At 54.2% G+C, this 23,694-nt stretch overlaps 9 protein-coding genes across 9 annotated transcripts; 5 read left to right on the forward strand and 4 right to left on the reverse strand.

Annotated features, from left to right (window-relative positions):
* On the forward strand, positions 1-3,555 carry AB675_7259 (uncharacterized protein; the record flags this gene model as incomplete). Its single annotated transcript, XM_018147613.1, has 1 exon — positions 1-3,555. One exon carries the CDS (start codon positions 1-3, stop codon positions 3,553-3,555), a length of 3,555 nt encoding a protein of 1,184 aa, XP_017996292.1.
* An 849-nt stretch (positions 3,556-4,404) lies between these two features.
* AB675_7260 (Beta-1,2-xylosyltransferase 1) lies at positions 4,405-7,528 on the forward strand (the record flags this gene model as incomplete). Its single annotated transcript, XM_018147615.1, has 4 exons — positions 4,405-4,433; positions 4,494-4,552; positions 4,607-5,454; positions 5,501-7,528. The coding sequence occupies 4 exons, from the start codon at positions 4,405-4,407 to the stop codon at positions 7,526-7,528; spliced, it is 2,964 nt and encodes a 987-aa protein (XP_017996230.1).
* Positions 7,529-7,998: 470 nt separating this feature from the next.
* Positions 7,999-9,900, forward strand: AB675_7261 (uncharacterized protein; the record flags this gene model as incomplete). The annotated part of the gene is made up of 2 exons (XM_018147616.1): positions 7,999-8,618; positions 8,664-9,900. 2 exons carry the CDS (start codon positions 7,999-8,001, stop codon positions 9,898-9,900), a joined length of 1,857 nt encoding a protein of 618 aa, XP_017996221.1.
* A 258-nt stretch (positions 9,901-10,158) lies between these two features.
* On the reverse strand, positions 10,159-11,835 carry AB675_7262 (uncharacterized protein; the record flags this gene model as incomplete). The annotated part of the gene is made up of 2 exons (XM_018147617.1): positions 10,159-11,757; positions 11,803-11,835. 2 exons carry the CDS (start codon positions 11,833-11,835, stop codon positions 10,159-10,161), a joined length of 1,632 nt encoding a protein of 543 aa, XP_017996246.1.
* A 425-nt stretch (positions 11,836-12,260) lies between these two features.
* On the forward strand, positions 12,261-13,633 carry AB675_7263 (DNA-dependent metalloprotease WSS1; the record flags this gene model as incomplete). Its single annotated transcript, XM_018147618.1, has 2 exons — positions 12,261-12,579; positions 12,639-13,633. The coding sequence occupies 2 exons, from the start codon at positions 12,261-12,263 to the stop codon at positions 13,631-13,633; spliced, it is 1,314 nt and encodes a 437-aa protein (XP_017996238.1).
* A 1,599-nt stretch (positions 13,634-15,232) lies between these two features.
* On the forward strand, positions 15,233-16,311 carry AB675_7264 (uncharacterized protein; the record flags this gene model as incomplete). The annotated part of the gene is made up of 2 exons (XM_018147619.1): positions 15,233-15,664; positions 15,730-16,311. The coding sequence occupies 2 exons, from the start codon at positions 15,233-15,235 to the stop codon at positions 16,309-16,311; spliced, it is 1,014 nt and encodes a 337-aa protein (XP_017996275.1).
* A 415-nt stretch (positions 16,312-16,726) lies between these two features.
* AB675_7265 (uncharacterized protein) lies at positions 16,727-18,013 on the reverse strand (the record flags this gene model as incomplete). Its single annotated transcript, XM_018147620.1, has 1 exon — positions 16,727-18,013. One exon carries the CDS (start codon positions 18,011-18,013, stop codon positions 16,727-16,729), a length of 1,287 nt encoding a protein of 428 aa, XP_017996291.1.
* A 675-nt stretch (positions 18,014-18,688) lies between these two features.
* On the reverse strand, positions 18,689-19,714 carry AB675_7266 (Glutathione S-transferase omega-like 2; the record flags this gene model as incomplete). The annotated part of the gene is made up of 1 exon (XM_018147621.1): positions 18,689-19,714. The coding sequence occupies one exon, from the start codon at positions 19,712-19,714 to the stop codon at positions 18,689-18,691; it is 1,026 nt and encodes a 341-aa protein (XP_017996311.1).
* Positions 19,715-20,305: 591 nt separating this feature from the next.
* AB675_7267 (uncharacterized protein) lies at positions 20,306-21,286 on the reverse strand (the record flags this gene model as incomplete). Its single annotated transcript, XM_018147622.1, has 2 exons — positions 20,306-20,479; positions 20,552-21,286. The coding sequence occupies 2 exons, from the start codon at positions 21,284-21,286 to the stop codon at positions 20,306-20,308; spliced, it is 909 nt and encodes a 302-aa protein (XP_017996198.1).
* Between the last annotated feature and the right edge of the window lie 2,408 nt (positions 21,287-23,694).

A 23,694-nucleotide genomic window follows, 5' to 3' on the forward strand; every position in this document is an offset into this window, starting at 1 on the left:
ATGGCGACAGCAGCTCATCCGACGTCTACGCCAAGCAACGAGATCACGTCTGACCTGGAAACCATCGGCCAAAAGCAGCTGATGCACAACATGCGCGGCGATAACTCGACCAGTGGGCCTGTCAATAACCAGAGCGGCGGAGTCTTGCCATTCGAACCTCGCTACGACGATATCCCAGAGGTCCGGCCTGCGATGGAGCAGAGATTGTCCGGCCTCAATCTCATTGACGCTAGGCGAAGATCAGGGTCAAGCCGGCCATCGGTCGGGGTCAAAGATCAGTATGTCTACTGGCGGCTCGAGAAGGTCGAGGACGACTGGGGAACGGCATATCGACGAAAGATCCCGGCTCCGCAAAAGGAAATCGAGAGAATGGCGAGAAAGGGGCCCGCTACTATCCTCGGCGAGACAAAGCGAATGGGATCATTGCGCGCATCACAACTTGAAAAGCTGATTGAAGACGCCAATACTGACGAGAAGGGCGACTATAGGTGGGAGCCTGTCTATATCAACTCGCTCAAAATCAGCCGGAAGACAGGTAAGGTTGAGTGCAAAAGTATGGACGTCATCCTGGCGCGGGTTCTTCCAGCGCCCAAGCAATCTTCAAAGCTTCGTGACAGCTCAGGGGACCTCTTCGATGTTGCCATCGACGGAAAATATACAGCGGCGAAGAAGGCAAAGCCAACTGCACAATCCAAGAAAGAGAAGGGGTCTAGATCCAATGACAACCTTGACCTCCGTGATCCTTTCGACGACGCGCCGCTATTCCACAAGACCGGGAGACCACTGAGTGATCATGGCCAACACCAACCAGACCCCGGTCTGTATGTTCCCGGCTCACGTGAACCGCCATTTGATCCTGATCACCCACAACAGGCCTACTTTGAATCCATGGCGACCTCGTACGATGAAATGGACGACTCAAATACGTCTCCGCTGACACCATCAGGATTCGCTCTCCCTCATCGACCGCCTGTATCAGACCCGGAATACCCGAGATGGCCCTCCCCACAGCCATCCGGGTATACGCCGTCATTGACGGACGGCACATCCTCTATCTCGGACGTCGCAAGTTCGTACAGCAGGACCCGAGAATCGTTTGCGAGATTTGATAGATCAGACCAGGAGTTGAGTCGTGTTACAGTTGCCATGTGGGCAGAGCAGGTTAGGAGACGACAACTGGCGGCAGATGAGGAAGACCAGCTCAGAGAGTACGGCGGCAGAAGGACACGTCACGATGGTGGCAGAAGGACATATTACTACGATGACGGAGACAGAAGGACATATCGCGATGATGGCAGAAGGACATATTACGATGATGACGATTTGCACAATACAATTGCAGCTTTCCCGAGGCAGCAACTCCGTCAGACACGATCGCCTTCGTTTTCGAGCCACACGAACGCTGATCCCCTGTCACCTTCGGACTTGCCCAAATCGCATGCTATCTTCAATTCAAGCAAGCCATACCAAGGATATGAAGCTGAAAGACTGTTAGCAACATCCGAGTCACTATTTCACGACCACCCCGAACCAACGGATGGCCCAGCGCCTCTCGAGCTCACCAACGCTGGCCTGGCTGGGTATACCCCGCTGGATCGGCCAGTCAGGGCTATCACTCGTGACGAAGGCGAAAGGAAGAGCAAGAACAAGAAGCGACGACGCAAATCCCGAGACCGCATGTCCAGCCCGACCGACAGCACCGACGTCACGCAACACAAGCTGAACGACGAAATGACTGCTGATAGTCCAACCCGCTCAATCAGCCGGCAGAGTGCTCGCACAGACACGCAGGCGAGCACAAAGATTAGGGCCAAAAGAGAGGACAATAGCGACCGCGGCAGCCTTGTTGAGGAGTCAACGCATCCTCATATGGCTACTCCAGCAGTTTTTGAGGTCTCAGACCTCAGCTCGTACGACGTAGTCGTGGGGCCCGAGCGAACAGTGACGACAGACTGGCGGGACATTCGAGAGAACATGCCGGATTTTCCAGTTTTAGGTCAGGATCTGAGGAATATCCGTGCTGAGGCCAAATTCAAGAAAGCAATTGTGCCCATGGATGAGGTGGATTCAGGCCCTGCGCCGTCTGGATCGACGATCTCTGCTGACAGCGAAGACCAGCATGACGTTGTTCATATTCGATTTGTCCATGCTTGCAGCACTGTTCTTGTGAGTGCATACGTAAAGTGCGCTGCGTCAAATAACAAGGGCAAAGGGTCTGGCCACTCGGCGAAACAAGTCGCGGAGACCTCGTCAGCGGCGAACTTGAATCATAAGCGAAACACACGCAGCGATGAGGACGGCGACGACACTGTCGACCCTGGAGGCAATGGCGGCAAGAAGCGGCCCAAGCAAGGATCAGATGAGCCTCCTGCCAGGCTCGCTGCATACCGTAACCTAGCCTGTCCATTCAACAAGTTCAACACCTTACTGTTCGGCCCCGACTCTCCTGATCCGTCTTACCACGGCTGCGCCACTTGCAATTTTGTCAACATCGCCTACCTCAAGCAGCACCTTAAACGGAACCACTACACCCCGCAACACTACTGCTTTCGGTGCTGTGAGTCTTTTGAGTCACAGTTAGAAGCTATAGAGCACTCAAGACGACAGCCCGTTTGCGAAACACTCGAGCCACGGCTGTTTCGCGAGCGCATCGGACCGGACCTCGTCGAGGAGCTAGGACTGCGAGGCAAGAACTCGCCCGGAACTGACCCTGTCCAGTATTGGTATCGTATATACCACGCGTTATTTCCTGGCGCAGCAGAACAAAGACCAGTATCACCCTACTACGAAGGTCCAACAGCAGAGTACATCAATCGCTTCGTTCATGACGTGCAACCTGTGCTTCCAGACTTGGTGTCTGCAGCCCAGCGTGCTCTTGGCTTGAATTTCGAGCTGCCTCTAGCTGATATGGTGAGGCTCGTGGAAGAGATACAGCAGAACGCTATCCCTTTGTTTCTGCAACAACTCGCACGAAACAATTTGAGCAGGGGAGCCCTAGCCTCAGGGGTGGGCGATGCTACTGGCACGTCTTCGACCTCAGCAAACCCGCCGAAACCGCATCCCAGTGTTGTCACCGACGATTCTGCCATCGGCGATGTGAGTGATCGTGCGATGACCTTGCAGAACCCCAGTTGCCCCCTCCTAGAGGCGAACGCAGCTACGTCTCAAGGGTCTTCCGACCTCGCGAGGACGATGCCAGGTCTGACCCATAGCGAGGGTTCCCGTAGCAGCTTGGCAGACGCTCGGTCGCCATCAACTACGAATGAGCCCGCCCCTCCGCAATTGCCGATACCCGACATGGTCGATAAAGACCCCTTCAGTGAGCTTCCTGATCATGCCAACTTGGAGAGTGCCAATCGTTCAGGGCTCGAACTGGCGGACTTTGATCTTCGCGAGTTGACGGATGTCACTCTACCACCCAACTGGGACTGGGACGCCGAATTTGCGCAACTGACACAGGCGGAGACCTCGTCTGTGCCTGTTCAATTTCCAAGCGGTTCGAACAATGAGTTCATCGCGCCTGATGTGGAAGCGTGGAATGATGGGACATCCTGAACAAATATGTCCTTGCACGAGGCGGCAGCTCCGAATGACGACAATGGTGGAGACTTGCGTTGATCGCACCATCGGCGCGTTCCCGGTGTGAATCACGGCGTATCTCACGAACTAGCGTACGGGCGAGGACTGCGTCTTCCGGGCGATCTCGTGTAGCGAGCAACCCTGCGGATCCCAAATCTGAGAGCATGATGATTGTACTGATATTCATAAATATAGCTTGGTCGATCGGATACGCCATTCAAAAGAAGCGTTTCCCCCCAAGGACGCAAAATTGACGTATGATATGTAGTCATGACTTACCGTCTCGCAACCATATCCATTTATTGTTGGATGTGAGGCCAGTGCGAACAGGTCAGTATCAGCACGTGACTGGTGAAGCCGCCCGCCTACCATGTGCAGACTTTGCATCTTTTGATGTATACGGCAAAAGACTGACGCCCCCAGCTTCATCCGAGACATCTCTGCTACTTGCATTGCGTGCTCATACCGACGAGGCTCTGGTCCAAGGACAAGAAACAGGCAATAAGAAGGCGCAACAGTGCTGGTAAGATCGTCGTTCGCTCATGCTCGGCAAAGATAAGATTAAGGTTCTAGCGGGACGGGAAGGCATGTTGGACTCCACTTCCTTGAGAATGTTGGCAGACGGCATAGCAGCTGCGGAAAAGGAAGCCGATAAGTCGTACCTGCCGCTTGCGCTGTGTTCGTTGCTAGCGTGGCTTTGGAAAGGACGACATAGCTCAGTAAGACATCGGTATCTTGTAAATTCGACAGAAGACGCTGTGGCTGTCGCCCAATCGTCACGTCAGACCAAGCGATGAGATCGATTAGCGAACGCCGAATACGAGAATGGGGCGGTTTGACCTGATCTGTGCGTGGTACGTTACGTTCTGCCGGGTCTCACAGCACTTCACTTGACAGTCGCTGATTGCGCACAGGTTGTCGCCAGCATGTCTCCTTTGGCTGGCGTACTCGACAGATCATGCGATTGCGTACCGTAAGACATCTCTAGCCCTTTCTACGCTGCCATGCTGACAACGCGACCTGCTAGACCGGCCGGTCCATACCGCAGTCCTCTCGCTCGCAGTATGCTCATGCTGCCTCGTCTACGCGAGCAGAGCGTTCCCGACCCTGCTGTCCAAGCCGTCCCAGAATGGCGCGTCCCCGAGTTTGTTGCCACACGTGAAAGAAGATAGCGACGAGAAGCGAGGAGTACCGCCGTCTGCCACTCAAGAGACACTTAATGGCACTAGAAGACCGATACTGCTGGTCCTGGCCGTCATTGCATTGTCATGTCGCATCGAGACCCTCAGGCGGATCACAAAATCACCCGAGTGCACCGTGCCATCAGTAGAGGTATGGCTACCTTTGTTGCTTGCGATATACGATGGTCTACGCTTCCAGAGAAGTACGCCGCAGGATGCTACAGCTATTAGCAACCTGCTCATGCGGGCAACGCGCCTTTGGGGCAGACGATCGCGCTTTCGATACATCCTTCCGGTGGCCAGTGTGTGTCTGGGATGTCAGCTACTCCTCACGTCGTGGTGGGGTCTCAATTCGACCTTCATTTGTCCGATTGTCACAGGTGAACAGCTGACTGTGCCTGCATCTCAACTTTCAGGTCTCTTCATGGATGCCGTCATCTCAGCCGTGATCTGGGAGCAGCTGCCACGAGGGCGTCCAAACAATACAACAGCTGTTGAGACTGCCCACTTCCTGAGTCGTGCAATGGTCGGCGTGGTGGTGGCATGGATTGGTATTGGTACAGCTGTCTATGGTCTAGCGCATCGACATCGTTACTACGTGCTTCTGTTGGATGCGAGCTCGGTATCCATGTGGGCGTCAATCGTCATTCAAGCGATTGTGTTTTCCGTGCTGGTCGTCACTTCTTTGCACTGTGTAAGTGATCAACTACTTACCAGTTGCTCGCTACTAACGCTTGCAGACTGTATTCTTTGGACCAATAGAAACGAGCATGAAGTTCGTGGTGCTTATCACGGGGCAGCTGGCACTGCCATTTCTATGGACATCAACCGACGCGTTCCCTCCTGTCCCGAAGGCCGCCCCTATATGTGGCGTCCTAGTGCTTTGCAGCGGCTGGATGTCCTTCCGCAGGGTACAGTGGTTTATAGATCAGCCCACTCTTGGCCGATCCTTCGACAGACTCCTTGCACTTTTCGCTGCGTTGGTCGTCCTTCTGGTGATGCTCAAGAGCTCTGCCATCAGTGTGCATCCCATCGACAGTCTCATTGAAGCGGGCAATCTCCAGCACGAGGCTTATGTCAACGTTTCGCTGCAGCAGAGAACTCTCAGAGATGCCGTCGTGCAGTACCAGCAGAGATATCACCGCAGTCCTCCTCCAGGCTTCGATCTCTGGTACAAGTTCGCCACCAACAAGAAATGCCTGATCATTGACGAATACGATCAGATCAACGAAGATCTGCTGCCTTTCTTCGATCTGACACCTGCTCAGATCCGACAATCAACCTGGGAGATTGCATCAAATCAGTGGAACGAGGCCGCTGGAATCAGCATCCGCAATGGCACTGCTCGCGTACAAGATAATGTCATTCCGACTCACAGGTGGATGGTCGAAGGCGTGGAGGCCCTAATTAACAGCTTCGCGGCTTTCCTCCCTGACATGGACCTGGTATTCAACATCAACGACGAGCCACGTGTAGCACTTTCCCATGAGAAGCTGGAGCAGATGAGAAGCAGCGGTGCGCAAAAAGCGCTCTCCGGACGGCTGTCGTGGTCTGAGAACAGGACTGCGGAATGGCTTCCAGAAGCTGTAGAACAGGAGACGCGCAATTTTGAGGTGGTTTCGCGCAAAGACAGCTTCCGGGACTGGGGAGTGATTGGCTGCCCACCATCGTCAGTATCGCGAAGAGATCGTGCGTTGATCGGATCGAAGGCAAGCCTTTGCACTAGCTGCGTTGCTCCTCATTCGCTGGGACAATTCGTGTCGAACTGGTCTCTTGCCGCCGACATGTGCCATCAGCCAGATATGGCGCACCTGCATGGCTTCTACACGTCGCCTGCAGCTTTCAAGCCTGCAGGCATGCTAATGCCTGTGTTTTCCCAATCAAAGGCCCATGGCTACAACGACATACTTTATCCGAGCGCCTGGAATTACATGGACAAGGTCAAGTACGACCCGTCGATGAAAGAGCAGGGCAAGCCAGGAGAGGACAACTACAAGCCCGCGTATCCTGACGTACCTTTTCGGCAGAAGAAGAATGCAGTGTTCTGGAGAGGAGCAACTTCGGAGGGCATTTCCGGTGGCGACGGCGAATGGCGAGGCATGGTCAGACAGCGACTCGTCCATTTGGCCAATAACGCCACCAGTCATCCCCATGACGAAGCTATGATCCTACTGCCACACCCGCAGAGCGAAAATCAATGGGAGTATGTTCGCGTACCAGGCGATCTCGTCCCCAATCTAGGCCTCGAAACAGACATCCACATCGTCAACAACATAGCCCGATGCGGTGGGGAAGGACTCTTCGACTGCACAGATCAAGAAGCAGAGTTCGCACCCACCAGCGGCACCGATTTTCAAGCACACTGGGCATACAAATACCTCTTCGACCTGGACGGCGCAGGCTTCTCTGGCCGCTTCCTGCCCTTCCTGCAATCACGCTCTCTCCCATTCAAGAGCGCGCTCTTCCGAGAATGGTATGACAGTCGCTTAACGGCATGGAAACATTTCGTGCCGCAAGATATCCGGCTGCATAGCTTCTGGAGCACGTTGGCGTACTTTGCGGGTGTTGATGGCACGCTGCCTGATGGCAGGAGTATCAAGTGGGCTGGAAGAGAAAAGCAGGCGGAAGCGATAGCTCTTGAGGGGAGAGCTTGGGCTAATAAAGTGCTAAGGAAAGAGGATATGGAGGTGTACTTTTTCAGGCTGCTGCTTGAGTGGGGAAGGATCACGGATGATAACAGGGAGGAGTTGGGATTCGTGGTGCCTTGAAAAGAACGTAGGTTTTCTGGAGGTGAGCTGTCAACCTTTCTGTGGACTTGTTCGTCCATCCGCATACCCATTGTTGCCGGCTTCAGAGGTGGATGGCATTCCTCATTCTCCAACCCTGGTCGTGCCAAGGCGGTCTTTTGGAAGTGCCAAAGTTCCCGCAGGTCGTTCTTTCCAAGGCAGCCAATCAGCACTGACTTGTTTCGCAAGGTAGTGACTGCCATCCTACCAGTCGTCGGGCATCGCTCCCTGCCTGCACAGCGTGAATTTCACTTAATGAAATAGCGCCTCGAGGCAACCGCGACTGCTCCTCTGCTATTTCGCGTTCGAATCCTGATTGAACACCTTCGCAAATGACCTGCGCATTAAGGACAATGCCATCGAGATCGTACGGCAATGGCTTGTTCCACTGCTTCGACATAACGACAAGTGACGCAAGCTATTGTCAGAGTCATTACTATTGACATGGCCCCATGGCACACAGCGTCGCTTCTTTGCCCGCCAGCTATGAGAGTCTGATTGCCTACAGGAGAGAGATACGGCTTCTCGACATTCGATATCCGCCTTCTCCTTCAGCCCAAAGCAACGTAGCTGATCTGCGATTCGGCCTACACAAAGCTCGTCTCGATGAAGCCCCATCCTTCTACGCACTGTCGTATGCATGGGGCACGCCGGAGAACATGCAGACAATCCACGTGAACGATCGCCCGTTCCAAGTTCGGGAGAACCTCGCCCAGTTCCTTGAGGCGCTGACCAAACAACTGCGCAACGAGCATGGGGATAAGGGTCTGGCGGCGATCAGGATTTGGTGTGATGCCGTTTGTATCAATCAGAGTGATGCTCGCGAGAAGAGTTCTCAGGTCGCCATGATGGGCGATATCTACAGGTCTGCCACTGGTGTATATGCTTGGCTTGGGCTTGCAACACCTGAGTCCGAGGCCTGGTTCAGGTCTGCTGAGCACTTCATCCTGAGGCACGACAACTGCGAGAAGACTGACGGGTCTCTTGCTTGCCTACAACCGTGGAAGGCATACAAAATGACTGAGTTGAGAGGCCAGCTGCGCGACATAGTGCAGCGCGAGTACTGGCAGAGGTGCGGGTCCCAGTGCATGACAGACCAGTACTGATTGATATATAGACTGTGGATCGTACAGGAGCTCACGCTGGCCCAAAAAGTGAATTTCCTGTGCGGCCACACCCAGATGGGCCGCCGAACCTTTGAATTGTTCCTCAAGTGTTGGCGTGGTGGAAAAGAACTGCTGGCACCCGAAGACACCTCCGCATCACGACATGTGTACACCCTTCTCAACCTGCGTCACAGGTATCTAGCTAGTCCTCTCGATCTGGCCGCGCTGACCCGCGATTTCTCGAGATCCCGGTGTCATGATCCGCGAGATCGGATATACGGCATGCTCGCGATGATGTCGCGAGAAGAGGCCCATCGAATTCGAATCGACTACAGCGTGCCTTTGATGGAAATCCTGCTGAAATACGCGAACAACGTGTCAGATGACATCGGCGTGACCGTCGCAGAAAGCGTGGCAGAGGAAAACGGAACTAGGGCATGGGGAACACTCTCAAAGCTCTCATCTATGATCGAAGGTCTCGTACCATTGAACTTTGGCAGCAAAGAATGCTTAAATGAAAATTCAGAAAGCATCGGCTTCACATGCGACGTTCGTCTTCCTTTTGACAGCTACGGCCTCCATGTTGAACGGAGCTTGAGGGTGTTTGCCGTTGGTACTGAGGAAATGCTCGTTCCAGTCGATCAGATTTCGATTCTGCCACCAGGAGGACGACGAGTCTATGTCAGCGTCGGTCGGTTTGATGCAAATGATTGGGCAATTGTGTACACAACGGCGCCTCCATGCGCGACAGACACCTTCATGAAAGTGTCAAAATCATGTTCGTTGCAGTGCTCATACGAGCATGTTGTTCGCAACAGCAGCGAATGGGCAAGGGGTCAAAGCGTCTTTGAGGCCAAGCTAGCCTTCGTGGTGGAGAAGTGCCGGCGTCCAGATACGCTACCGGAGTATGATCATGAGCCTCTTTCGGATTTATGGACTTTGGACCCAAGACTGTGGCTGCAACAGATCATGCCGACATCGATGGTGGCGTGGTGGCACAACGGCTTGCGGTACGTCTTCACAATGAATGCGGCGGCAGTAGGCACGTACATTTGCATCGACAGAGCACACGATGTCTTGCTTATTACCCACGACAGAGGGGACCGCCCCTCGAATGGAGGCGCACGCAAAACATCGCCTTTCGAAGAAGGTGGCTGGAGTCCGTGGCAATTTGGACTTGAAGAAGAATTATTGGACACATTATTGGCCACATGTAACGCGTGCCTTCCTTGGTGGATGTCTCGATAGCGGATGTCCGGTGAATGCCTCATGGCACTTGGAAAGGAAGCCAGGACCGCACCAGCTCGGATTTTCCTTCAGTGCCGGAGAAGCAAGAAAGCAGGACACTGATTTGAATGGTAGGGTGATGATGAATTTATGATAGATAAGCAGAGAGTTTAGCCAGGCACGCCAGACTGGCCCAGCCCCCATGAAGCTCTGCTCGTCTGCCTGCCTTCTGGCGCCGTCGACAGTGCATACTTCTGCCAGAACGTGCCTCGAAATGATCTACACCTTCTCCCAGATTCCGCTCTCAATTACACCGATGTCACTGCCCATACCATACTCGCCGGCTGGACTTTCAGTACGCAGGCCATTCAAGCTATTGCCCGCTTCTGCAGCACTGAGCGCATCCTGCTGCTGCTTCCTTCTGACCGCGCCGAGATTTTGCCATTCATTCGCAGCTTTCCGTCGCTCCCGTATTGTCAACAACATCCCGACGAAGCCCTGCGGAACCCAGTTGCCGATGAGATGATACGTCCTGGCGCCGCTGCCGACGAAAGTAGTGGAGCTAGTCTTTTTGAAGGTCCAGTCCCATCGACCGAAAGCCTTGTAGTTCTGCGGTGGCGCGAGCGCGTCGAAGACGGCGTTATGTAGTTCTCGAGCTGACGAGCCGCGCAGGAAGAGGCGCTTTGAAGGCGAGGAGGACGACGGAGATTGATGCTGACTTCGCTGGAAGGCGGCGCGTTGGGAAGAGTGCCATGCTGAGGGCTGATGGGTGAGTTGGGAGTTTGCTGGATTGAGGAGTGGTGATGTGGAGGCGTTTCGATTCTGGTTTCTGATCGGGGAACGGTTGTTGGTACTTGTGTGCTGGGAGATGGTGGCTAAGTCGAAGTTGCCGAGTTTGAGCTCGTGTACGGTGGTATTTGCGCGCATGGCGGCTAGTTCGCGGCGGAGAGATGTCGCCATGGTGCTGAGGGAGGTCGTTATGATTGATTCGGGAGTTTGGCGTGGTGGTGTTAGAGAGGCGGGGATCGAGGGGTAGGCGATGACGATACTTGATGGTGACAATGGATCGGTGCTATGAGTGCTGAGTAGGGGCAAGAACTGCTGAATGGAAAGTAGCGGCGAGAGTAATCGTGTATTCAGCGTGTCGATGATGTCTGTGGGTGGAAGAGTGGCCAGCGGGCCGACGGGATACCCGCTGCAGCCTGGGAAGACAACGATGCCAGCTAGCGTCATATTGCCCATGCTCGATCCTGGTCCTGCTCGACCGGACGAGGCTTGCGGCTGATGCTGAGTGAGAAGCTCCTTGATCGGCTCCAGATTCGGATGGGTATCGACTGCCGGATTAGGCACAGTCGAAGTCAGGTCCATCCATAGCGGTCGCAGATCAGCCTTAGACTCCTGCTGGATCAGACTGTCCTCCTCCGTGGACGAGACTGTGACGTACACGACATACCCGCGTCTCTCCAGATCTAGCGCAAGCGACCGTGTGAGCGGGTCGTGGAAGGTCGAGCAGACCAGAACGATGATCTCCTTCTTTGCCCCGTTGGGCAGCTTCTTGGCTCGCCGCTTCCTCGCATGCGCTTTCCGTTGGCGCTGTGCAAGGTAGTATGTAGTCGACGCGAATGCCACGAAGACGGCTATGCTTGTACGATTGTTCGAGACCCAGGCAATGCTCTTCTCTGAGAACGTCTGTGGGGGTGGCGGTCGGGCTGCACTGAGATAATTTCTCACCGATTGTGGCGGCCGGATGCTGTCGGGGATCCATGAGCTATTGTGAAGTGCATCGCGAATGTCTGATGCAATCGAGTTGGTATAGCGGTCGATATGCTCGGCAATGCGCCCGCCATAAGTGGCGACGTCTTGGGGAATGGAGGCCAACTGTCGTCATTAGAAGGGCGTATGCAGGCGGCATGCGGTACTCACCAGGTCCAAGAACTGCTGATCGTCGCTCGTCATCTCGCCAATTGTATAGGGCGTGGATGTACAAGACTCTACAGGCCTTGAAGGGTGACACGGACGTCGGACGATGATGCGAGGTGGGTTGCGCACAGGCAGTGAAGTTCCCAAAACATACACCTTAGCCGAGGTGCAGGAGACAGCAGCTGCGCGCTAAACGAGGCAACCAGAAGCAACAAATGTTTACGTACCTGCCCATGATTGAGAAATAAGCAACATCTGGAATCTTCTACACGATACCGAGCTGCTCTTGCAGAGGCTATGATGGTGTCCAAGTCGCAGACAGTGTCAATTACATCGATATACTGAGAGTTTGAGAACCAAACACGAGCCCTTGTTGAGCGAATATATTCGCGTGCCCGTGGCGAATCCCAGCCAGTACCTTTCTTCACAGGTTTTGTTGGACTGTCACTAGGCCCGTCAAGATGTCTCGAGCCGTCTCTACCGAGCTGGAACCGCTCGTCAACAACTTCGAGCATCTCGCAGACAAGCGACGCGCCGCAGAAGCCCTGCAGACACTTCGGAAAATCGCCTCTTTGGTCAAACCACTTATGCGACAACGAAATTGGCGCGTCGGAACACTGGCCGAATTCTACCCTCCAGAGAACAACCTTCTGGGTCTCAACATCAATGCAGGACAGAAGATCTGCTTACGACTCCGACATGCCGGCGATGATACCCAGTTCCTGCCCATCGAGCAGGTCACCGATACCATGCTGCACGAACTTGCCCACAATGTCCATGGTCCTCATGACCAGCATTTCCACGCACTGTGGGACAAGCTGCGGGATGAGCACACCAAGCACTTGTCATGAAAGGCTATACTGGCGAAGGCTTCCTCAGCAATGGCAACAGGCTTGGCGGTCGACGAATACCGCTGTCAGAAGCACGCCGCCAAGCGCGGGCTGCGGCCGAGCGTCGGAAGACCCTGACGACGAATAGTGGACAGCGACTTGGTGGTACAGGCATCATGCGTGGTCAAGACCCGAGGCAGATCATTGCTGCAGCTGCACAGCGACGACAGCAAATTGAACGAGGATGTGCCAGCAATACCGCCAAGGGCCGAGAGATCGCCCACGACGTCAGTCTGAACAAGAATGTCGAACGGACACAAGTGGATCAAGAGGACGAAGACGAAGCCACGCTGATGCAGGCCTACATCGACCTGATACAAGAAGACGAGAAGCAGCAGCTCGGCGACTTGTACATCGCACCAAGCCAAGAAAATCCTGCCGGATCTAAAGCGCTCCCACCAGAGCCGTCAAAGAAGCTTGTAGAGGAGCAACGGAAGATCGAACAACAGATCAAGCGACTTAAGCAGTCCTCTTCATCTTCCCTATCGACAACACCATCATCGCGATCGAATACGCACAGTCCAATCCCACCACCATTGTTGACCGGCAGGACAAATTCTTCAAAACCTCCACTTCGAAAGCCAGAGCCAGAACCCGAGCCCATAACATGGACCTGCGAAATCTGTACCCTGGTGAATCCCTTGCAATATCTAACTTGCGATGCCTGTGGCGTAGAGCGTCCAGCACACATATCTGCCTCTCTTCCTTCGAATCCTCCGCCTGTGCCGCATACTACACGACCGACCAAGAACACCACTTCATCAACTCCGAGTGCGCTACTTCCTCGTCAAAATGCTTATGCCAACCACAAACGCTTCGACGATCTGGCAACACAAAAGCAGGCAGCGAAGCCAATAGGGTGGAGCTGTGGACGATGCGGAAACTTCATGGAACAGGAGTGGTGGACTTGTAGCAATTGCGGAGGGATGCGAGACAGCTCGTAGGGAAGTCGAACTCGCCCTGGGATAAAAATCGGGGGTGACCATTTTCAGGCGTGACGCAAGCGCAGATGCAGATCCTCGTCCAAGGACAGGAAATTAGAGAACCAGAATCAAAGCTGCCCACGTGGTGTATAGCCTCATTAGCTTCGAAGCTGTCCTCTCCGATGTCAAGAGCATGACTGCCGTACATGCCCTGTGTAAGGAACCTAAGCAGAAGAATAAGAAGAAGATCTAGCGTCACACATGACGCTGTCGTCTGAACCACCTGCAAGCTTCGAGTCAACCCCAATGCATCTTTCATGCGCACCCACAGACCACCACTCAATGATCGTGTCCAGATCCTCATTGGCCGGACCATCACCGCGAGCCAGCGGGGGAAGGTAATCCGCGGCAGCAATCTTCTTTCCCGCATATGCGTCGTCGGTACACACCATCGCCACGTCGCAGGATCCGCGTGTTTGTCCCAATCCATCCACACCGCCTGCTTCTTGTCCACGTGTATTATCTGCGTGTGTCTCTCTGAAGCATCACCTGGAGGCAGTACAAGTCCCTTGATGGCGCTGCTGGTCATCACGACACGACACCATACTTTCGCTTTGCGCTTGGGGTCGTCGACAAAATGGAGAAGCCATTGACCATACAAATTGCTCGTGAAGTCAGCCGAAGCAGCATACGTCATGAGCCAGGCCCGGTCCGCAGCGTCTTCATCCTTTGCCATCCTCGGTCCCACTCCGCCGGCCTGGCCGCGTCGCCTGCGACGATGATAGATCAGGTCCGGACTGTGCCCCAACACATTCCGACAGACCCCGATAGCGCACAGGTTGGGCAATCTTTGCAGAAGCTCTACGCTCCCGCAGCGAGTCGGAAAGATCACTGTCCTTATCGTCTCCGCGTGGGGTACTAAGGGGGCCAAAATCTCGAGATGGTCGATTGACAGTACCCGAAGAAAAAGGGTCTTGGGCATGCGGCGCAGGATAGCGAGGCATTCTGTCCGAAGTTGATGGTTGGTGAGTGGAGCGCCTGTCAGGAGAGTCTGTTGGCTGAGGCGGGTGTACAGGCTCAATTTGAGAGAAGGAGAAGGGTTGTGCCTGGGTTCGAGTTTGTCGATGCTGAGAGCGAAGTCCTGGAGTGTGTAGGTGAGGATGTGGCTGCGTATCTCGAACGGCAGAGTAAGGAGGGTGGGGACGGGATGCGTCATATTTCTTCCTTGGTGATGGGGTGTATTGAGAAGCGAGGACTGCACTGGTTGAGCCTGCAACTAAGAATGCAATCTTCGTAGACCTCATCGCGCAGTGTTCCGTGTTGATAAAGTTAATCTGAACTCTCGTGCGACTCGCACCCCACCTGACGGGTTCTTTTGGTTGATGCCTTGTTGGTAACGGAGCAAGTCTGGGCGGGGCAACCTTGGCAGAGACAGGGGTCATTGGACCGGTCATTAGCCTTGGAAGGCAGGCATCACCGCGCTGCCTTCCTACAACAGTGTCCTCTGTCCTGCTTCTACCCAGAGCTCGAGTCCAACGTGGAACGTCAGAAAGCCCGCATCAACACCCACTCCATCGCTAAAGACTGCTTGCCATCATACGACTTCCCTCACCAGCAGACATGAATATCCTTCTAGGTCTGCCTTACGAGATCCGCTCGCAGATCCTGACCTATGTGCTCAATGACTTCGCATTAAGTATCGAGAAGGCGACTAACACCCGCTCGAGCTCAAGCAGGGTCGGCCCATACACGCCTCTCAGCCAGAAGACCCTGGCAACACTCCCACTCGTCAATCGGCAACTCCGAGAAGAAAGCCTCGCTATACTATGGACGTTGCCTAAGCTCCTGGCTTTCCGTGTCCCTTTCATCGAACACTTGGAAACCCTACCGCCACTCCTCAACGCCACATCCATCACAACCGTCAACTTCCCCTCCCGGTTCGGCAGCCACGCGCTTCTCACTCAGCTACCCAATCTCAAAGCTATTGGCGTCTGTCGCAACGCCCTCGGTCGCTCTCCAGACCTATTCTATCGAGCGCGGCCCAGGCCCAAGGTCATATACCTGGGGTCAAGACTTAGTTACCACGACTGGTTGTCAAACTACATTCCTCGCGGGAGTTCATCCGTAACCTCACCCACAAGTGGTTGCTGACTTTCATGCACGATCCTACCCGCAAAGCGAGAATCTGGTGTCGCGTCGTCACGAGTCGCAGTAGCTACGAAGACGTGTCGAAGGTCGTCGAGCCGACAATCACGGCTTGGTCTGATCTGGACAGACGGGCACAGCCAGCCACATGGCAATCGCAGGGGCGAACTGAGGAAATGCGTCGGGTCTTGATCGTACAGCGGGAAGCAATCTGGGTCGATCTGGACACACGCGCTGATGTGAGTACGTGGCGATGGTGTGAACCAACGAAGCATTTGCAAGAGGAAGAGTTTGACTCCGCGAGGTATAATCCACCGCTGGTCCGAGCTGGGCACGCTGTCGGCGGACAGGATCGTGACGGCGACTTGGCGTTGATAATGAAATGGTGGACCGTTGCTGCTGCTGGAGAACAGATGGATAAGAAGCGCTCTGGGACCGATTTACTGCAAGGCGACACTCGAAATGCTCGTGAGGATGGCGCGGCAGTTCCCACAGGTGTTACCTCCCTCCCTGGTGTCGCCTTCACGTACAATGGCGTACGGGTAAGGGCATGAAGCATCCGCTAATCTACAATTTGTACTTATGGGTGTCGCCACTTGACCGATCGTCGTGAAAGGAGAAGCCAAATAACCACAGTCACTCGATGGCATCAATCAGCCACAAGATAAGCTGACAACAGCATCTACTGGGCCGCCGCCGTGACGGCCTGAGATTCAGTCCACAAACGATGCGACAGTTCGACCGATATGACGCTGCCGGTAAGCGCCACGGGGTGCTCGACCTTTCTGAAAACCTCGTTCCAGGAGCGGCCAGCCACGCAGCAGCGCCGAAGGATAACCAACAAGGCAATACGGTAGTCTGTTGAGCTAGCATGCCTGGTAACTGGACGCCCGGAGTGAGCCCCTGCGCTCTTTTCGAGGGCGACGTCAACGCGCTCGCCGTTGCCGAACATCCTACATGAGTCACGACTTAGCTGCCCCAGAAGCCAACAATCTCCTCCGCAACACGCTCAATCCACTCCCTCCTGTCGCGCGGCAACCCGTGATCCGCTCCAGCAACCACGACCAACGGCACCATTACATTGCCCGCCGCATCTGCGACCCCAAACCCACACTTCCGCATCTTCGCCTCACTCACCACATCGTCCAGGCCGCCGAGGATGGCTTGTACCCTCACCTTATCCCCACCTCCTCCTCGCCCTCCCAACCCCTTCTGGCCCGGTACACCCCTCCTACCAAGCGCAGCAACCCCTCTGAACGCACCTTCCTGATCCCGAATCCCCGCATGCCGCACAATACTCAACACACTCGCAGGATAGCCTGTATGGTGAACCACCTCCCAGTGCTTCATCGCCTTTGCCAGACGCGCAGTCCAGTCCTTAGCTGCGAGGTGGTCTGTGGTCCAGATCGTGGGGTTGTGGTCGGCGGCTTGGGCTTCTTCGAGGTAGTTGGGGCCTTCGAGCCAGGCGAGTGCGGCGTGCTGTGCGCGGGCTTCGTGGGTTTGTGCTGTTGTTGGGGAGAGGGTTGGGGAGGGAGGCTGGATGGCGGTTTCGAGGGATAGGGGGAACCAGGATGGGGGGAGGAGGCCGGAGGGGGCGATTAGGGTTATGGTGTTGATTGCTGTGGGGGTTAGGGACGGGTGGGTTGGTTGTGGAGTGGTGAGGAGTTGGGCGAGCAGGGTGCAGCCTAGGGAGTAGCCGATGATGTCGATCTTGTTGGGTTCTGAAGGGGATGAGGCTGTGGCTGCTGGGCCTGGAGTTGAGGTCGAGCACCACCCGACGTGCTGGAGGACGCTCTCGATCTGCATGCCGAACATTTCGGGCGTGTGAGCGACGAGCGGCGTAGAGCTGAGGCCGTGACCCCAGAGGTCGTACATGACGATATGGGTGCTTGGGACCTGGAGCTGGATTGCGCGGGCGAGGGGCAGGACAGAGCCTACGGCTGGCGTGTTGACTCCGTGGATAAGCAGGACTCGCCTTGCGTTGATGCTGGACGATGGAATGGTCGTGCCTGCGTAGGGGGCCTGTGGTGGGAGGGAGTAGATGGCGGTGGTGCCTAGCGCGGAAGTTGCGAATGTTGGCGTTGGGAAATTGAGGACTGATGGAGGAAAATGGGTTTGGAAGGAGGAAAGGGCTGGTGCTGGTATGTGGTTGATATCGGAGAGCTCGAGAGGCTGCTCTTGTGGTGGTGGGATCAGGATTGCGGTGCTAGCAGCTGAGGAGGTACTGTTGTCGACTTCATCCACGACGCGGGCCATGACAGCAAAGTCGCTCTTCGAGGCAGACTGGCTGTTCGTGTTCGCAGTACTGCTTCAAATCTGGAGAGCTTCAAATCTGTTGTGCTGTATACGAATCACTCCTGCTGTTGATCATCAGGAACCTTGATCGTGAAAGCGCCGTGCGAGCCGTTTATCAATGACTCTCCGCGCCATGAGATCGTGGGATCTCGATTTGTCAGTAGAGCAGATGATAGTATTAGTGTTCAGACGTGGTTAGAACATGTGAAATATGAGCCCCGCCAAGATAGGCCCTGTTCCGATCTCGACATCTTCGCAGTGACCTACTGAACGAGCGGACCGGAAAATTTTTATCGATCGCCGCGGTGCGACTTCTGAGCGACAGAGCTGATGTTACTGCTGGCGTCAAATTCTTACCTAGACGAGCTCACATTCTGTGTCTGTAATACGTACAAGCTGTTTGACGAGTGTAGGTGAGTACTTGAGGTGAGTTGAGCTTACGAAGCTGGGTTCTTCGACTGTCTTTCTGCCAAGAACGTGTGAAGCCTCCCGCCGTACTACTTGTACTTCCTACTTTTGAGCCTACGAGGCACAGACACCAGACGTATCCGAAGCAGTTCCCTTTCACGAGGCACTGGGACCAGATATCTCCAGAGCACTTCTGGTTCGTGATTATTTATTTTTTTTATAACATATTCAAACCTGTAAAGGTAGGATATGTGGCAGTGGCCCTTCAGGCACCACACCACTCGGATTGATCATGGTCAAGCTCTCAAAGTAATGGCCCTTGATATGGTGCATGATAGTTGTCTCCTTGAACGCCAGATCCTCCCAGTACAACCTCCTCATATACTCGTGCACATGAGGCAGATCATACCGAATCATCTTCTTGTTCGTCTTGAATAGACTGACATACACTGGATCAAAGCGCACGAGTGTCACATACAAACGTACATCGACCTCCGTAAGTACATCGCCAAAGTAGTACGGACCAGAGCCCTTCTCGGCGTTCTGAGAAAGCTGTGCTTCGACACGGTCTAGGCTGTCGAATAGCTTTGTGACTGCGCCGTGGTAAGCGAACTGGGTCTGACCCAGACCGCATTTGTAGACTCCGTTGTTGATATCATCGTAGTGCCATGGGTTCACATCGTCGATTTGGCTTCGCAGATGCTCCGGGTAGATATCGACGTTGGCGTACTTCTCAGGCAGAAGACCATTGAATTCGGTGTTAAGCATACGAATGATCTCACTCGATTCATTGCTGACAATCGTGTTCTGCTTCTTGTCCCACAGTACCGGCACAGTGAAGCGACCTGAGTAGTTCGGGTCTGCGAGATAGTATAACTGTCGTACGCGCCGGAAGTCTGGGTGAAGTGGATCAGGCGTCACTTCAAGATCTGGCTCTGCCGTTTCGGTCGTGGCAAACTTCCAGCCCGTCTCGTCTGGTGTCTCGCCTTTGATGTCCATGTGAAACATGACGGAAGTGAATGGAATGATGTCCTCGAGGCCTTTCAGCTTCCGTACGATCAACGTCCGATGTGCCCAGGGACACGCATATGAGACATATAGATGGTAGCGCCCAGCTTCTGCGGGAAACTGTGATTTCGGATCGCTGGAAATGAAGTTGCGGAAGATGGACGCTGGCCGTTGCAATTCACCCTTTTCGTTCCACAGGTTCTTGGGGAGCACGCTGGCCGGCTGCGCAATTGGTGCGGGTGACATGATGTTGTGTACAGGCTCTAAACGTTGAATATGCACGACACCGATGCTCGTGAGTGCATTATATGGGAATGGATCTGACGACGTTGCTTACCAGGCTCTTACGTGCAAGGAAGGCCGCGACGTGGTTGCTTACCTTATAAGCAGGTCTCGCCCGAGAGCACGTGATGCTCGGAGCGTAGACATTGTTCTCGACTGCGATTACGGGTAGGGTCATCTTGCATACCGCAGTGTCTTGGTGTGCAGCATCGGTAGCTGCACGCAGCAAGATCCTCTGTGCTTACAACTGCATGAAGGAACAACTTGAATTAGATGGTATGATGATTGGCGATGCCAGGCATCGAAGGAGACGGGAATTTGAGGAAATCTTTTGGCGGCTGTCCGGCCCCAGGCCCCGCTCTCCATTCCAGGGTTCAATGTTGTTACGCGGCCTGCAGCTCTTGGCAGTAGGTTCTGAGCACCGTTGGCTCCTGTTATTACACATGTACAACATCGATCTAGAATTTGTGCTGATATTCCCGCTCCTCCCTTTCTTTCTACCTTCAGGGTTGGACAATTGAGTGTCTATGACCATGCTGATCCATCCTCCACTACCTAGACATTAATTGTCTCGTGCGAATGCGTTCGGCCCATGAGCTTGTTGACAGCTCGATCGAGCATCGATGGATCCATGGACACCTTATGACAAGTATCCGGACTGGATTCGATATAATTGTCCTTTCCTGCTCTAATCGTGAGCACGTGTGTGCGCGTACTGAAAGTCGCGATCTATTTGTGTCAGAGTCAGCGATGATAGGCCACTGTAATGCAGCAACGAGCGCCTGAGAAACTTGTACTTACCCACAGTTGACATTTCAGCCCTGCAGGCAATCCCGGCGTGACGACAGACATTTCTATACAGAGTTCGAAACCTCTGTTCCGTGCCAACCAAGTCTTCAGCGCGGCCGCGGTCTGACCTTCGATATGCGGTCCGGATACAAGGAGATCGCCGTCAAGCATTGGCCCGTGAGGTCCGAGGCCAACCGACACGTCAAGCAGACGCTCGAAAATCGCCTTAATGTGGTTGTCGGCTTCAGGGCTGAGCTTACCAGTGACAATTCGACCTCTATTATTGGCAGCTCCGGCTGTGTCATTGAATTGCCAGTTGAGTGGGTCCGTGTTGCGTGGAAACATTGCGCTCGCTGCATCTACGACCAGCATCTGTAACCTGGGTGTCGCCTGGATAGCGGCTTTGAGAGCCTCGCAATTCATGCCAGTCGGATGAGAAGAAGCAATAAGGTACTGAACTAGTCCGAAATCTGGCGAGACAGGAATAGTGGGTGCAAGGGGATGCATCGACGCAGAAATGGAGCCGACCTCAATCGTTGCATGCTGGAGGAGGGCGTCTTTGGCTTCTGCAAAGTAGGTATGTGAGACAATCAATGATGGAGGCAGTGCAATCATTATCGCGCCGGATTGTCTTCCGACACCGCAGGCCACACGAAAGTCTCGGAATGCTTCCTTGAAGATTGCTCGAAGGATCTCGCTGGGTAAATCTGTCAGGCGTTTGCTGATTTTGCTGCGGTCGGCCGCCATTGTGCGGATGGGATATAGACGAGTTTCGGTCAGATCGCTCTCAAATGAAAATCCTTGGAATTATTGCGACAGTGAGCACGCCAATCGAAGTGCCGCGGAGTCGCGATGTCATGAGTGGAAGTGTCTGTGTCGCGATTGAATGAGAAGAGCATGATATTCGACTTGACGCTGTCGGCCAAAGTAGCAGCCTCGCCCAGCCTCGTCGCGGTCTCCTCGTGTAGTTAAGTAAGCCAACTTCGTGATGTGATCCGGAGCGCTGTCGATTCCAGCGTTTGCGCATGTTTCAGGCGCCAGCGACAGGCAGATACGCACTTCCCAATCGGTCGAGCTACACACCGCAGAGACTAACAATTGCAATCACTGAAGTCGATGATGCCATTTTACGGCAGTTGTGGCAGCCTCTGTATTTTGCCGGTAGACTGAGGACTTCTACGTTCTTTGTTGTCCACTGCATGTTCAATCGTCCGAATCGGGCGGCGTGACCTCCCGGGCCAAGTTCTCACGCGGCGCGCGTAGGATGCCAAGCTTATGCTCCTAATCGGGTCTAGCCTTTTCGTCGCCTCCTCCATGAGCTTGTTCTCTTTGCTCTTCCTGTTCTTCTTGCATAGATTGCGATACAGCGGCATGCACCGAAAACTTCATGGCTCTACTACATTTGAGAGGGTGCTACCCGAAAGCTATCGAAGGAATGTCTCTGACCCTCGTGCAGGCAGGATCCGGTCAACTGCTCACACTTCGTTGAGTCCCGACAATTGTGGACGCCACACGCCGGAGAGCCGGTCGATAGATGACAGTAGATAGCTTCACGAGGCGCGGAGTAGGCTCGTCTGGAATCGCGTACTGATGGGAGCATGTTCTGCCATACGGACGACATTCAACAACAGCATCCCGGGCGCCATTACAACCCATGTCCTTCCTGAACTCTCACATAGTACGCCGTCTGATCCAGTCACCTCTTTGTATAGCTGACCGCCTGTGGTGGGGTTCAGTGAACGCCACCACATCCTGGACATCGAAGCTATCTAATGCTTTGTGGGCATAAAGTACTTAGTGGTGCCCAAGACAGCTTCATTCCGTGTCTGACCAATCAACGCTTGCCACGCCCCTCAGTACCTAACAAAGAAGGCAACACGTCTGCCACCATTCAGGTTGACAGGTAACGACTCATAGGGCTCGCCCGCCCCGCGCAGGCTGAATGTCGATCAGCAGCCCATCATGTCGCGAAGATGCGCTGTCCTTAATGCATATCCACATGGAATTATTGCTGTGTTGGTCTTACGAAGGAATGCTTCTATGCAAGATGGCTTCCATGCCACCAGGGCTCAGGAGGCCAGGTCTGCTTTTGATTTGTCGCCTCATCATGCATTGATGCACTCGCTCCGGCATGTACGCCCCGATCTGCCTTGATGCTCAGCGCGGCTCGAGCACGTGCAGTCTCGCTGCGACACAGCGAAATAGAGCAGAAGGACATATAACTAGGTATACCAGCAGCCGCTCTGGCCTCACTTTCTTTGTGCACAGCCAGGCCACCGAAGAACTATCGGAGCAGCGGTAATTCACTTTTGGCTGTCCGTTTCCCAGATCTGTTCCGCAACACTTTCGCTGACAGGCAGTAGACTCAAGAGTATCGAACTACAGCCCTTCATCAAGGCCTTCATCGCAAGACTCGATCGGTGGTCTTAAATAACCGACGCTCAAGGTCACCTCTACTCGCATCCTACACCAAACAGCGTCATCACTCGCTATTCTCCACCAGCAGCAGCAATGGCCTCTGCAAGCTTCTCGCCTCCAGTCAACAACGCTGAAGTCGAAGTCACAGTAACCGTCAAATATGAACTTGTCTGTACTCCGTTCGGACCAGTGTGGGTGCCGAAGTAAACATGTGGGCGACGATGTGTCACGAGACGTGCGAGCTGATGGTCGATGCACGAGGCCTATCTTTTCGCACATCTGAGCATAGCCTCGGAGCGTCAGTCTTCCGAGACATCATGACCATCAAGGACTGCCTTAGCGGAAAAGAATTGCCCGCTTTGGTCGATATGGAACATGAACCAACAGCAAGGCAAAGTAATTGATTGTTGTCTACCGTCGTCTCTTATGTTGATGTACCAGGAAGCGTCCAAGGTTTAACAGAGCTCCGAGCAACCGAAATTTTCAGTTCACTCGAACCAATGTGTGGCCTGCCAAACGTTCGTGAAGTGGCCGCCTTGCCAAATTCTTGTTCTGCTAATTTGAAATGGATCAAGCACTCGGTCGTCTCTCCTTCACGTCTCTCTCCTTCCACTATCTAGTCTTCGTAAACTCAAACATTTCTTTGCAATTCTCCCAAACCACGAGCTCCAGACCTTACGCATCGACGTCCTCTCCCAAACCACGAGCTCCGGACCTTACGCATCGAAGTTCTCACT

The sequence above is a fragment of the Cyphellophora attinorum genome (assembly GCF_001299255.1).
Source record: "Cyphellophora attinorum strain CBS 131958 chromosome Unknown Contig32, whole genome shotgun sequence".
In the NCBI taxonomy this organism is placed as follows: Eukaryota; Fungi; Ascomycota; class Eurotiomycetes; order Chaetothyriales; family Cyphellophoraceae; genus Cyphellophora; species Cyphellophora attinorum.